Source organism: Dendropsophus ebraccatus, chromosome 13, assembly GCF_027789765.1.
Source record: "Dendropsophus ebraccatus isolate aDenEbr1 chromosome 13, aDenEbr1.pat, whole genome shotgun sequence".
Lineage (NCBI taxonomy): Eukaryota > Metazoa > Chordata > Amphibia > Anura > Hylidae > Dendropsophus > Dendropsophus ebraccatus.
Genome location: NC_091466.1, coordinates 2,242,026 through 2,259,164, shown reverse-complemented (window position 1 = coordinate 2,259,164; position 17,139 = coordinate 2,242,026). Strand labels below are relative to the sequence as shown.

Genomic DNA, 17,139 nt, shown 5'->3' with positions numbered 1-17,139 from the left:
CAGCCCACCAACCTTCATGATTTAGAGAGAATCTGCAAAGAAGAGTGGGCCAAGATTCCCCCTGGTGTGTGCGCTAAACTTGTGGTGAACTACAACAAACCTCTCACCGCTGTGCTTGCAAACAAAGGCTTTGCCACTAAGTATTGAGTGTGTTTGGCAAGAGGGATCAAATACTTATTTTCCTCATTGAAATACAAATTAATTAAAATATATTCTTTAAAATTATATTCTGGATTTTTTTCTTGATATTCTGTCTCTCCATGTTAGAATATATCTACCATTAAAAGTGCGGAAGGATAGTGTCTGTATTAGTGGGCAAAAAATAAATAAATATATATATATATATATATATATATATATATATATCACACCTGAGGAGCTGTACATCTACGTGTGTGTGTGTGTGTGTGTATTTATATATATATATATATATATATATATACCCCACACCTGAGGAGCTGTACCTGTGTGATTATATATATATATATAGTCACACAGGTAGATGTACAGCTCCTCAGGTGTGGTGTGTATGTATATATATATATATATATATATATATATATATATATATATATATATATACACACACACACACACACGTAGATGTACAGCTCCTCAGGTGTGAGGTATATATATATATATATATATATATATATATATATATACACTCACCGGCCACTTTATTAGGTACACCTGTCCAACTGCACGTTACCACTTAATTTATAATCAGCCAATCACATGGCGGCAACTCAGTGCATTTAGGCATGTAGACATGGTCAAGACAATCTCCTGCAGTTCAAACCGAGCATCAGTATGGGGAAGAAAGGTGATGTGAGGGCTTTGAACGTGGCATGGTTGTTGGTGCCAGAAGGGCTGGTCTGAGTATTTCAGAAACTGCTGATCTACTGGGATTTTCGCGCACAACCATCTCTAGGGTTTACAGAGAATGGTCCGAAAAAGAAAAACCACCCAGTGAGCGGCCGTTCTGTGGGCGGAAATGCCTTGTTGATGCCAGAGGTCAGAGGAGAATGGGCAGACTGGTTCCAGCTGATAGAAAGGCAACAGTGACTCAAATAGCCAACCGTTACAACCAAGGTAGGCCGAAGAGCATCTCTGATCGCACAGTACGGACAACTCTGAGGCAGATGGGCTACAGCAGCAGAAGACCACACCGGGGGCCACTCCGCTCAGCTAAGAACAGGAAACTGAGGCTACAATTTGCACAAGCTCATCGAAATTGGACAGTAGAAGATTGGAAAAACGTTGCCTGGTCTGATGAGTCTCGATTTCTGCTGCGACATTTGGATGGTAGGGTCAGAATTTGGCGTCAACAACATGAAAGCATGGATCCATCCTGCCTTGTATCAACGGTTCAGGCTGGTGGGGGTGGTGTCATGGTGTGGGGAATATTTTCTTGGCACTCTTTGGGCCCCTTGGTACCAATTGAGCATGGTTGCAACGCCACAGCCTACCTGAGTATTGTTGCTGACCATGTCCATCCCTTTATGACCACAATGGACCCAACATCTGATGGCGACTTTCAGCAGGATAATGCGCCATGTCATAAAGCTAGAATCATCTCAGACTGGTTTCTTGAACATGACAATGAGGTTACTGTACTCCAATGGCCTCCACAGTCACCAGATCTCAATCCAATAGAGCATCTTTGGGATGTGGTGGAACGGGAGATTGGCATCATGGATGTGCAGCCGACAAATCTGCGGCAACTGTGTGATGTCATCATGTCACTATGGACCAAAATCTCTGAGGAAGCTTCCAGCACCTTGTTGTATCTATGCCACCAAGAATTGGGGCTGTTCTGAAGGCAAAAGGGGGTCCAACCCGTTACTAGCATGGTGTACCTAATAAAGTGGCCGCTGAGTGTATATATATATCTCACACCTGAAGAGCTGTACATCTACCTGTATATATATATATATATATATATATATATATATATATATACCCCACACCTGAGGAGCTGTACATCTACCTGTATATATATACCCCACACCTGAGGAGCTGTACATCTACCTGTATATATATATATATATATATATATATATACCTCACACCTGAGGAGCTGTACATCTACCTGTATGTATATATATATACCTCACACCTGAGGAGCTGTACATCTACCTGTATATATATATACCTCACACCTGAGGAGCTGTACATCTACCTGTATATATATATATATACCTCACACCTGAGGAGCTGTACATCTACCTGTATATATATATATATATATATATATATATATATATATATATATACCCCACACCTGAGGAGCTGTACATCTACCTGTGTATATATATACCTCACACCTGAGGAGCTGTACATCTACCTGTATATATATATATACCCCACACCTGAGGAGCTGTACATCTACCTGTATATATATATATATACCCCACACCTTAGGAGCTGTACATCTACCTGTATATATATATACCCCACACCTGAGGAGCTGTACATCTACCTGTATGTATATATATATACCTCACACCTGAGGAGCTGTACATCTACCTGTATGTATATATATATATATATATATATATATATACCCCACACCTGAGGAGCTGTACATCTACCTGTGTATATATATACCTCACACCTGAGGAGCTGTACATCTACCTGTATATATATATATACCCCACACCTGAGGAGCTGTACATCTACCTGTATGTATATATATATATATATATATATATATATATATATATATACCTCACACCTGAGGAACTGTACATCAACCTGTATATATATATATATACCTCACACCTGAGGAGCTGTACATCTACCTGTATATATATACCCCACACCTGAGGAGCTGTACATCTACCTGTGTATATATATACCCCACACCTGAGGAGCTGTACATCTACCTGTATATATATATATATATATATATATATATATATATATATATATACCCCACACCTGAGGAGCTGTACATCTACCTGTATATATATACCCCACACCTGAGGAGCTGTACATCTACCTGTATATATATATATACCCCACACCTGAGGAGCTGTACATCTACCTGTATATATATATATATATACCCCACACCTGAGGAGCTGTACATCTACCTGTGTATATATATACCCCATACCTGAGGAGCTGTACATCTACCTGTATATATATATATATATATATATATATATATATATATATATATACCCCACACCTGAGGAGCTGTACATCTACCTGTATATATATACCCCACACCTGAGTAGCTGTACATCTACCTGTGTATATATATACCCCACACCTGAGGAGCTGTACATCTACCTGTTTATATATATATATATATATATACCCCACACCTGAGGAGCTGTACATCTACCTGTGTATATATATACCCCACACCTGAGGAGCTGTACATCTACCTGTATATATATATATACCTCACACCTGAGGAGCTGTACATCTACCTGTATGTATATATACCCCACACCTGAGGAGCTGTACATCTACCTGTGTATATATATACCCCACACCTGAGGAGCTGTACATCTACCTGTATATATATACCCCACACCTGAGTAGCTGTAAATCTACCTGTGTATATATATACCCCACACCTGAGGAGCTGTACATCTACCTGTATATATATACCCCACACCTGAGGAGCTGTACATCTACCTGTGTATATATATACCCCACACCTGAGGAGCTGTACATCTACCTGTTTATATATATATATATATATATATACCCCACACCTGAGGAGCTGTACATCTACCTGTGTATATATATACCCCACACCTGAGGAGCTGTACATCTACCTGTATATATATATATACCCCACACCTGAGGAGCTGTACTTCTACCTGTATATATATATATACCCCACACCTGAGGAGCTGTACATCTACCTGTATATATATATACCTCACACCTGAGGAGCTGTACATCTACCTGTATATATATATATACCTCACACCTGAGGAGCTGTACATCTACCTGTATGTATATATACCCCACACCTGAGGAGCTGTACATCTACCTGTATATATATATACCCCACACCTGAGGAGCTGTACATCTACCTGTATATATATATATATATATATATATATATACCCCACACCTGAGGAGCTGTACATCTACCTGTGTATATATATACCCCACACCTGAGGAGCTGTACATCTACCTGTATATATATACCCCACACCTGAGGAGCTGTACATCTACCTGTGTATATATATACCCCACACCTGAGGAGCTGTACATCTACCTGTATATATATACCCCACACCTGAGGAGCTGTACATCTACCTGTGTATATATATACCCCACACCTGAGGAGCTGTACATCTACCTGTGTATATATATACCCCACACCTGAGGAGCTGTACATCTACCTGTGTATATATATACCCCACACCTGAGGAGCTGTACATCTACCTGTGTATATATATACCCCACACCTGAGGAGCTGTACATCTACCTGTATATATATACCCCACACCTGAGGAGCTGTACATCTACCTGTGTATATATATACCCCACACCTGAGGAGCTGTACATCTACCTGTATATATATATACCCCACACCTGAGGAGCTGTACATCTACCTGTGTATATATATACCCCACACCTGAGGAGCTGTACATCTACCTGTGTATATATATACCCCACACCTGAGGAGCTGTACATCTACCTGTGTATATATATACCCCACACCTGAGGAGCTGTACATCTACCTGTATATATATATATATATACCTCACACCTGAGGAGCTGTACATCTACCTGTATATATATATATACCCCACACCTGAGGAGCTGTACATCTACCTGTATATATATATATATATACCCCACACCTGAGGAGCTGTACATCTACCTGTATATATATATATACCCCACACCTGAGGAGCTGTACATCTACCTGTATATATATATATACCCCACACCTGAGGAGCTGTACATCTACCTGTATATATATATATATACCCCACACCTGAGGAGCTGTACATCTACCAGTTTATATATATATATATATATATATATATATATATATATACCCCACACCTGAGGAGCTGTACATCTACCTGTGTATATATATACCCCACACCTGAGGAGCTGTACATCTACCTGTATATATATATATATATATATACCCCACACCTGAGGAGCTGTACTTCTACCTGTATATATATATATACCCCACACCTGAGGAGCTGTACATCTACCTGTATATATATATACCTCACACCTGAGGAGCTGTACATCTACCTGTATATATATATATACCCCACACCTGAGGAGCTGTACATCTACCTGTATATATATATACCCCACACCTGAGGAGCTGTACATCTACCTGTATATATATATACCCCACACCTGAGGAGCTGTACATCTACCTGTATATATATATATACCCCACACCTGAGGAGCTGTACATCTACTTGTATATATATATATACCCCACACCTGAGGAGCTGTACATCTACCTGTATATATATATATATATACCCCACACCCTGAGGAGCTGTACATCTACCTGTATATATATATACCCCACACCTGAGGAGCTGTACATCTACCTGTATATATATATACCCCACACCTGAGGAGCTGTACATCTACCTGTATATATATATACCCCACACCTGAGGAGCTGTACATCTACCTGTATATATATATATACCCCACACCTGAGGAGCTGTACATCTACCTGTATATATATATACCTCACACCTGAGGAGCTGTACATCTACCTGTATATATATATATACCTCACACCTGAGGAGCTGTACATCTACCTGTATATATATATATATATATATACCCCACACCTGAGGAGCTGTACATCTACCTGTGTATATATATACCCCACACCTGAGGAGCTGTACATCTACCTGTGTATATATATACCCCACACCTGAGGAGCTGTACATCTACCTGTATATATATATACCCCACACCTGAGGAGCTGTACATCTACCTGTATATATATATATATATATACCCCACACCTAAGGAGCTGTACATCTACCTGTATATATATATACCCCACACCTGAGGAGCTGTACATCTACCTGTATATATATATATACCCCACACCTGAGGAGCTGTACATCTACCTGTATATATATATATATATATATATATATATATATATATATATATATATATACCCCACACCTGAGGAGCTGTTACATCTACCTGTATATATATATATACCTCACACCTGAGGAGCTGTACATCTACCTGTATATATATATATACCTCACACCTGAGGAGCTGTACATCTACCTGTATGTATATATACCCCACACCTGAGGAGCTGTACATCTACCTGTATATATATATATACCCCACACCTGAGGAGCTGTACATCTACCTGTATATATATATACCCCACACCTGAGGAGCTGTACATCTACCTGTATATATATATATACCTCACACCTGAGGAGCTGTACATCTACCTGTATATATTTATATATATATATATATATATATATATATACCCCACACCTGAGGAGCTGTACATCTACCTGTATATATATATATACCCCACACCTGAGGAGCTGTACATCTACCTGTATATATATATATACCCCACACCTGAGGAGCTGTACATCTACCTGTATATATATATATACCCCACACCTGAGGAGCTGTACATCTACCTGTATATATATATATATACCCCACACCTGAGGAGCTGTACATCTACCTGTATATATATATACCTCACACCTGAGGAGCTGTACATCTACCTGTATATATATATATACCTCACACCTGAGGAGCTGTACATCTACCTGTATATATATATATATATATATATACCCCACACCTGAGGAGCTGTACATCTACCTGTGTATATATATACCCCACACCTGAGGAGCTGTACATCTACCTGTGTATATATATACCCCACACCTGAGGAGCTGTACATCTACCTGTATATATATATACCCCACACCTGAGGAGCTGTACATCTACCTGTATATATATATATATATATACCCCACACCTGAGGAGCTGTACATCTACCTGTATATATATATACCCCACACCTGAGGAGCTGTACATCTACCTGTATATATATATACCCCACACCTGAGGAGCTGTACATCTACCTGTATATATATATATATATATATATATATATACCCCACACCTGAGGAGCTGTACATCTACCTGTATATATATATATACCTCACACCTGAGGAGCTGTACATCTACCTGTATATATATATACCTCACACCTGAGGAGCTGTACATCTACCTGTATGTATATATACCCCACACCTGAGGAGCTGTACATCTACCTGTATATATATATATACCCCACACCTGAGGAGCTGTACATCTACCTGTATATATATATACCCCACACCTGAGGAGCTGTACATCTACCTGTATATATATATATACCTCACACCTGAGGAGCTGTACATCTACCTGTATATATATATATATATATATATATATATATATATACCCCACACCTGAGGAGCTGTACATCTACCTGTATATATATATATACCTCACACCTGAGGAGCTGTACATCTACCTGTATATATATATATACCTCACACCTGAGGAGCTGTACATCTACCTGTATGTATATATACCCCACACCTGAGGAGCTGTACATCTACCTGTATATATATATATACCCCACACCTGAGGAGCTGTACATCTACCTGTATATATATATACCCCACACCTGAGGAGCTGTACATCTACCTGTATATATATATATACCTCACACCTGAGGAGCTGTACATCTACCTGTATATATATATATATATATATATATATATATATATATATATACCCCACACCTTAGGAGCTGTACATCTACCTGTATATATATATACCCCACACCTGAGGAGCTGTACATCTACCTGTATATATATATATACCCCACACCTGAGGAGCTGTACATCTACCTGTATATATATATATATATATATACCCCACACCTGAGGAGCTGTACATCTACCTGTATATATATACCCCACACCTGAGGAGCTGTACATCTACCTGTATATATATATATACCTCACACCTGAGGAGCTGTACATCTACCTGTATATATATATATACCCCACACCTGAGGAGCTGTACATCTACCTGTATATATATATATATATATATATATATATATATACCCCACACCTGAGGAGCTGTACATCTACCTGTATATATATATATATATACCCCACACCTGAGGAGCTGTACATCTACCTGTATATATATATATACCCCACACCTGAGGAGCTGTACATCTACCTGTATATATATATATATATACCCCACACCTGAGGAGCTGTACATCTACCTGTATATATATATACCTCACACCTGAGGAGCTGTACATCTACCTGTATATATATATATACCCCACACCTGAGGAGCTGTACATCTACCTGTATATATATATATATACCCCACACCTGAGGAGCTGTACATCTGCCTGTATATATATATACCTCACACCTGAGGAGCTGTACATCTGCCTGTATATATATATACCTCACACCTGAGGAGCTGTACATCTACCTGTATATATATATACCCCACACCTGAGGAGCTGTACGTGACACAATTACCGTTGAGGAGAAACAGAAAGAAATTCCCCGCCCGGGCTCCTGATTGGCTGGAAGATCCTGCCCGTTTATTGGCTGATTTTTCCTAATATGGAGCACTTGTGATCTATGTTTTACTATTAAGGGGCGGGGTTTAATTTCATTGTGTGTCTTCCGCTGTTGTTCCGCCTCCTGTGTACTCGCAGTGTGATTGGTGGAGTAGTGAGGAGATGTCCCGCCCCCTTTGCTCCTCCTCGTTTCGCTGTCATCCTTCTCCTCCTAGAGTCTTCCCGGCCTGCCGGCCTCACTTCAGCCGGGCCGCGGAGAGCGGAGGATGGGGCTCGGGCTGTGCCTGCTGCTGGTCGGACTGACAGCTGCGGATCGGAACCTGAGGAGGCCGGGAGGTCAGTGGTGGAGGCCGTGCCAGCGTGTGAGGAGAACCCGCAGTGTGTGTGTATATGTATGAGGTGATGGTGAGGAGACCCCGCACTGTGTGTGTGTATGTATGAGGTGATGGTGAGGAGACCCCGCACTGTGTGTGTATATGTATGAGGTGATGGTGAGGAGACCCCGCACTGTGTGTGTATATGTATGAGGTGATGGTGAGGAGACCCCGCACTGTGTGTCTGTGTATGAGGTGATGGTGAGGAGACCCCGCACTGTGTGTGTATATGTATGAGGTGATGGTGAGGAGACCCCGCACTGTGTGTGTATATGTATGAGGTGATGGTGAGGAGACCCCGCACTGTGTGTGTATATGTATGAGGTGATGGTGAGGAGACCCCGCACTGTGTGTGTATATGTATGAGGTGATGGTGAGGAGACCCCGCACTGTGTGTGTATATGTATGAGGTGATGGTGAGGAGACCCCGCACTGTGTGTGTATATGTATGAGGTGATGGTGAGGAGACCCCGCACTGTGTGTGTATATGTATGAGGTGATGGTGAGGAGACCCCGCACTGTCTGTGTATGAGGTGATGGTGAGGAGACCCCGCACTGTGTGTGTATGAGGGGGTGGTGAGGAGACCCCGCAGTGTGTGTATATGTATGAGGTGATGGTGAGGAGACCCCGCACTGTGTGTGTGTATGAGGGGATGGTGAGGAGACCCCGCACTGTGTGTGTATGAGGTGATGGTGAGGAGACCCCGCACTGTGTGTGTATATGTATGAGGTGATGGTGAGGAGACCCCGCACTGTGTGTGTATGAGGTGATGGTGAGGAGACCCCGCACTGTGTGTGTATATGTATGAGGTGATGGTGAGGAGACCCCCGCACTGTGTATATGTATGAGGGGATGGTGAGGAGACCCCGCACTGTGTGTGTATTTGTATGAGGTGATGGTGAGGAGACCCCGCACTGTGTGTCTGTGTATGAGGTGATGGTGAGGAGACCCCACACTGTGTGTATATGTATGAGGTGATGGTGAGGAGACCCCGCACTGTGTGTGTGTATGAGGTGATGGTGAGGAGACCCCGCACTGTGTGTGTATGAGGGGGTGGTGAGGAGACCCCGCACTGTGTGTCTGTGTATGAGGTGATGGTGAGGAGACCCCGCACTGTGTGTGTATATGTATGAGGTGATGGTGAGGAAACCCCGCACTGTGTGTGTATGAGGTGATGGTGAGGAGACCCCGCACTGTGTGTGTATATGTATGAGGGGATGGTGAGGAGACCCCGCACTGTGTGTGTATATGTATGAGGTGATGGTGAGGAGACCCGCACTGTGTGTGTATATGTATGAGGTGATGGTGAGGAGACCCCGCACTGTGTGTGTATATGTATGAGGTGATGGTGAGGAGACCCCCGCACTGTGTGTGTGTATGAGGTGATGGTGAGGAGACCCCGCACTGTGTGTATATGTATGAGGTGATGGTGAGGAGACCCCGCACTGTGTGTGTATATATGTATGAGGTGATGGTGAGGAGACCCCGCACTGTGTGTGTATATGTATGAGGTGATGGTGAGGAAACCCCGCACTGTGTGTGTATATGTATGAGGTGATGGTGAGGAGACCCCGCACTGTGTGTGTATGAGGGGATGGTGAGGAGACCCCCGCACTGTGTGTATATGTATGAGGTGATGGTGAGGAGACCCCGCACTGTGTATATGTATGAGGGGATGGTGAGGAGACCCCGCACTGTGTGTGTATATATGTCTGAGGTGATGGTGAGGAGACCCCGCAGTGTGTGTGTATATGTATGAGGTGATAGTGAGGAAACCCCGCACTGTGTGTGTATATGTATGAGGTGATGGTGAGGAAACCCCGCACTGTGTGTGTATATGTATGAGGTGATGGTGATGAGACCCCGCACTGTGTATATGTATGAGGGGATGGTGAGGAGACCCCGCACTGTGTGTGTATATGTATGAGGTGATGGTGAGGAGACCCCGCACTGTGTGTGTGTATGAGGGGATGGTGAGGAGACCCCGCACTGTGTGTATGAGGGGATGGTGAGGAGACCCCGCACTGTGTGTATGAGGGGATGGTGAGGAGACCCCGCACTGTGTGTATATGTATGAGGGGATGGTGAGGAGACCCCGCACTGTGTGTGTATGAGGGGAGTGGTGAGGAGACCCCGCACTGTGGTGTGTATCAGGGGGATGGTGAGGAGACCCCGCACTGTGTGGTGTGTTGTATGAGGTGATGGTGAGGAGACCCCGCACTGGTGTGTGTGTATGAGGGATGGTGAGTGAGACCCCGCACTGTGTGTGTTTGTATGCGTGATGGTGAGGAGACCCCGCACTGTGTGTGTGTGTATGAGGTGGGATGGTGAGGAGACCCGCACTGTGTTGTGTATGAGGGGATGGTGATGAGACCCTGCACTGTGTGTATATGTATGAGGGGATGGTGAGGAGACCCCGCACTGTGTGTGTAATGTATGTGGGGTGGTGGGAGACCCCGCACTGTGTGTGTAATATGTATGAGGTGATGGTGAGGAGACCCCGCACTGTGTGTATGAGGTGATGGTGAGGAGACCCCGCACTGTGTGTATGAGGTGATGGTGAGGAGACCCCGCACTGTGTGTGTATATGTATGAGGTGATGGTGAGGAGACCCCGCACTGTGTGTGTATGTATGAGGTGAGGGTGAGGAGACCCCACGCTGTGTGTGTATGTATGAGGTGATGGTGAGGAGACCCCGCACTGTGTGTGTATGAGGTGATGGTGAGGATACCCCGCGCTGTGTGTGTATATGTATGAGGTGATGGTGAGGAGACCCCCGCACTGTGTGTGTATGAGGTGATGGTGAGGAGACCCCGCACTGTGTATATGTATGAGGGGATGGTGAGGAGACCCCGCACTGTGTGTGTGTATGTATGAGGTGATGGTGAGGAGACCCCGCACTGTGTGTGTATATGTATGAGGTGATGGTGAGGAGACCCCGCACTGTGTGTGTATGAGGTGATGGTGAGGAGACCCCGCACTGTGTATATGTATGAGGTGATGGTGAGGAGACCCCGCACTGTGTGTGTATATGTATGAGGGGATGGTGAGGAGACCCCGCACTGTGTATATGTATGAGGTGATGGTGAGGAGACCCCGCACTGTGTGTGTATATGTATGAGGGGATGGTGAGGAGACCCCGCACTGTGTATATGTATGAGGTGATGGTGAGGAGACCCCGCACTGTGTGTGTGTATGAGGTGATGGTGAGGAGACCCCGCACTGTGTGTATATGTATGAGGGGATGGTGAGGAGACCCCGCACTGTGTGTGTGTATGAGGTGATGGTGAGGAGACCCCGCACTGTGTGTGTATATATGTATGAGGTGATGGTGAGGAGACCCCGCACTGTGTGTGTGTGTATGAGGTGATGGTGAGGAGACCCCGCACTGTGTGTGTGTATGAGGTGATGGTGAGGAGACCCCGCACTGTGTGTATGAGGGGATGGTGAGGAGACCCCGCACTGTGTGTATGAGGTGATGGTGAGGAGACCCCGCACTGTGTGTATGAGGGGATGGTGAGGAGACCCCGCACTGTGTGTGTGTATGAGGGGGTGGTGAGGAGACCCCGCACTGTGTGTATGAGGGGATGGTGAGGAGACCCCGCACTGTGTGTGTGTATGAGGGGGTGGTGAGGAGACCCCGCACTGTGTGTGTGTATGAGGGGATGGTGAAGAGACCCCGCACTGTGTATATATGTATGAGGTGATGGTGAGGAGAACCCGCACTGTGTGTGTATATGTATGAGGTGATGGTGAGGAGACCCCGCACTGTGTGTGTGTATGAGGGGATGGTGAGGAGACCCCACACTGTGTGTATGAGGTGATGGTGAGGAGACCCCGCACTGTGTGTATATATGTATGAGGTGATGGTGAGGAGACCCCGCACTGTGTGTGTGTATGAGGGGATGGTGAGGAGACCCCGCACTGTGTGTGTGTGTATGAGGGGATGGTGAGGAGACCCCGCACTGTGTGTGTGTATGAGGGGGTGGTGAGGAGACCCCCGCACTGTGTGTGTATGAGGTGATGGTGAGGAGACCCCGCACTGTGTGTGTGTGTATGAGGAGATGGTGAGGAGACCCCGCACTGTGTGTGTATGAGGGGGTGGTGAGGAGACCCCGCACTGTGTGTATGAGGGGATGGTGAGGAGACCCCGCACTGTGTGTGTGTATGAGGGGATGGTGAGGAGACCCCGCACTGTGTGTGTGTGTATGAGGGGATGGTGAGGAGACCCCGCACTGTGTGTATGAGGGGATGGTGAGGAGACCCCGCACTGTGTGTATGAGGGGATGGTGAGGAGACCCCGCACTGTGTGTGTGTATGAGGGGATGGTGAGGAGACCCCGCACTGTGTGTATGTATGAGGGGGTGGTGAGGAGACCCCGCACTGTGTGTGTATGAGGGGATGGTGAGGAGACCCCACACTGTGTGTATATGTATGAGGTGATGGTGAGGAGACCCCGCACTGTGTGTGTATATGTATGTGGGGATGGTGAGGAGACCCCGCACTGTGTGTGTGTATGAGGGGGTGGTGAGGAGACCCCGCACTGTGTGTGTGTATGAGGGGATGGTGAGGAGACCCCGCACTGTGTGTGTGTATGAGGGGATGGTGAGGAGACCCCGCACTGTGTGTGTGTGTATGAGGGGATGGTGAGGAGACCCCGCACTGTGTGTGTGTATGAGGTGATGGTGAGGAGACCCCGCACTGTGTGTGTATGAGGGGATGGTGAGGAGACCCCGCACTGTGTGTGTGTATGAGGGGATGGTGAGGAGACCCCGCACTGTGTGTGTGTGTATGAGGTGATGGTGAGGAGACCCCCGCACAGAGTGTGTATGAGGTGATGGTGAGGAGACCCCGCACTGTGTGTGTATATGTATGAGGTGATGGTGAGGAGACCCCCGCACTGTGTGTGTATGAGGTGATGGTGAGGAGACCCCGCACTGTGTGTGTATATGTATGAGGTGATGGTGAGGAGACCCCGCACTGTGTGTGTATATGTATGAGGTGATGGTGAGGAGACCCCGCACTGTGTATATGTATGAGGTGATGGTGAGGAGACCCCGCACTGTGTGTGTGTATGAGGGGATGGTGAGGAGACCCCCGCACTGTGTGTGTATATGTATGAGGTGATGGTGAGGAGACCCCGCACTGTGTATATATGTATGAGGTGATGGTGAGGAGACCCCGCACTGTGTGTGTATGAGGGGATGGTGAGGAGACCCCCGCACTGTGTGTGTATATATGTATGAGGTGATGGTGAGGAGACCCCGCACTGTGTGTGTATGAGGTGATGGTGAGGAGACCCCCGCACTGTGTGTGTATATATGTATGAGGTGATGGTGAGGAGACCCCCGCACTGTGTGTATATGTATCAGGGGATGGTTAGGAGACCCCGCACTGTGTGTGTATATGTATGAGGGGATGGTGAGGAGACCCCGCACTGTGTGTGTATGAGGGGATGGTGAGGAGACCCCGCACTGTGTGTGTATGAGGGGATGGTGAGGAGACCCCGCACTGTGTGTGTATGAGGTGATGGTGAGGAAACCCCGCACTTTGTATATGTATGAGGTGATGGTGAGGAGACCCCGCACTGTGTATATGTATGAGGTGATGGTGAGGAGACCCCACACTGTGTGTATATGTATGAGGGGATGGTGAGGAGACCCCACACTGTGTGTATATGTATGAGGGGATGGTGAGGAGACCCCGCACTGTGTGTGTGTATGAGGTGATGGTGAGGAGACCCTGCACTGTGTGTGTATGAGGTGATGGTGAGGAGACCCCACACTGTGTGTGTGTATGAGGGGATGGTGAGGAGACCCCCGCACTGTGTGTGTGTATGAGGTGATGGTGAGGAGACCCCCGCACTGTGTGTGTGTGTGTATGAGGGGATGGTGAGGAGACCCCGCACTGTGTGTGTGTGTGTGTGTATGAGGGGATGGTGAGGAGACCCCCGCACTGTGTGTGTATATGAGGGGATGGTGAGAAGACCCCGCACTGTGTGTGTATATGTATGAGGGGATGGTGAGGAGACCCCGCACTGTGTGTGTATATGTATGAGGGGATGGTGAGAAGACCCCGCACTGTGTGTGTATATGTATGAGGTGATGGTGAGGAGACCCCGCACTGTGTGTGTATATGTATGAGGTGATGGTGAGGAGACCCCGCACTGTGTGTGTATATGTATGAGGTGATGGTGAGGAGACCCCGCGCTGTGTGTGTATGAGGGGATGGTGAGGAGACCCCGCACTGTGTGTGTATGAGGGGATGGTGAGGAGACCCCGCACTGTGTGTGTATGAGGGGATGGTGAGGAGACCCCGCACTGTGTGTGTATGAGGGGATGGTGAGGAGACCCCGCACTGTGTGTATATGTATGAGGTGATGGTGAGGAGACCCCCGCACTGTGTGTATATGTATGAGGTGATGGTGAGGAGACCCCCGCACTGTGTGTATATGTATGTATGAGGGGATGGTGAGGAGACCCCGCACTGTGTGTATATGTATGAGGGGATGGTGAGGAGACCCCGCACTGTGTGTGTGTATGAGGTGATGGTGAGGAGACCCCGCACTGTGTGTGTGTATGAGGTGATGGTGAGGAGATCCCGCACTGTGTATATGTATGAGGTGGTGGTGAGGAGACCCCGCACTGTGTGTGTATGAGGTGATGGTGAGGAGACCCCCGCACTGTGTGTGGGTGTGTGTGTATGAGGGGATGGTGAGGAGACCCCCACACTGTGTGTGTGTGTGTATGAGGGGATGGTGAGGAGACCCCGCACTGTGTATGTATGAGGGGATGGTGAGGAGACCCCGCACTTCGTGTATGTATGAGGGGATGGTGTGGAGACCCCGCACTGTGTGTGTATGAGGGAATGTGTGTATGAGGTGATGGTGAGGAGACCCCTCACTGTGTGTGTGTGTATGAGGGGATGGTGAGGAGACCCCCGCACTGTGTGTGTGTATGAGGGGATGTGTGTATGAGGTGATGGTGAGGACACCCCCGCACTGTGTGTGTGTGGTGTGTGTGTGTATAAGGTGATGGTGAGGAGACCCCGCACTGTGTGTTTGTATGAGGGGATGTGTGTATGAGGTGATGGTGAGGAGACCCCGCACTGTGTAAGTGTATGAGGTGATGGTGAGGAGACCCCGCACTGTGTGTGTGTATGAGGTGATGGTGAGGAGACACCGCACTGTGTGTGTATGAGGTGATGGTGAGGAGACCCCGCACTGTGTGTATATGTATGAGGGGATGGTGAGGAGACCCCGCACTGTGTGTGTGTATGAGGTGATGGTGAGGAGACCCCGCACTGTGTGTATATGTATGAGGTGATGGTGGAGACCCCCGCACTGTGTGTATATGTATGAGGTGATGGTGAGGAGACCCCCGCACTGTGTGTATATGTATGAGGTGATGGTGAGGAGACCCCCGCACTGTGTGTATATGTATGAGGTGATGGTGAGGAGACCCCGCACTGTGTGTGTGTGTGTGTGTATGTGTGTGTGTGGTGATGGTGAGGAGACCCCGCACTGTGTGTGTGTATGAGGTGATGGTGAGGAGACCCCGCACTGTGTGTGTGTATGAGGTGATGGTGAGGAGACCCCCGCACTGTGTGTATGTATGAGGGGATGGTGAGGAGACCCCGCACTGTGTGTGTGTGTATGAGGTGATGGTGAGGAGACCCCGCACTGTGTGTGTGTATGAGGTGATGGTGAGGAGACCCCGCACTGTGTGTGTGTATGAGGTGATGGTGAGGAGATCCCGCACTGTGTGTGTATCAGGGGATGGTGAGGAGACCCCGCACTGTGTGTGTGTGTATGAGGGGATGGTGAGGAGACCCCCGCACTGTGTGTGTGTATGAGGGGATGGTGAGGAGACCCCGCACTGTGTGTGTGTATGAGGGGATGGTGAGGAGACCCCCGCACTGTGTGTGTGTGTATGAGGGGATGGTGAGGAGACCCCGCACTGTGTGTGTATGAGGGGATGGTGAGGAGACCCCGCACTGTGTGTATGAGGTGATGGTGAGGAGACCCCGCACTGTGTATATTTACGAGGTGGTGGTGAGGAGATCCCGCACTGTGTATATGTATGAGGTGGTGGTGAGGAGACCCCGCACTGTGTATATGT

General features: G+C 47.0%; 1 protein-coding gene across 4 annotated transcripts in view; it reads left to right on the top strand.

Moving 5' to 3' along the window:
* Positions 1 to 8,778: 8,778 nt before the first annotated feature.
* ADAM15 (ADAM metallopeptidase domain 15) overlaps positions 8,779 to 17,139 on the top strand; it is a 48,878-nt gene continuing 40,517 nt past the window's right edge. For 2 of the 4 annotated variants that reach the window (XM_069950774.1, XM_069950777.1), the window contains exon 1: positions 8,779 to 8,980. In XM_069950774.1, the coding sequence (XP_069806875.1) occupies positions 8,911 to 8,980 (70 nt within the window). In that variant the 5' untranslated portion in view covers positions 8,779 to 8,910. The remainder of the gene's footprint in view (positions 8,981 to 17,139) is intronic. The other 2 variants (XM_069950775.1, XM_069950776.1) reach the window with 2 other exon arrangements.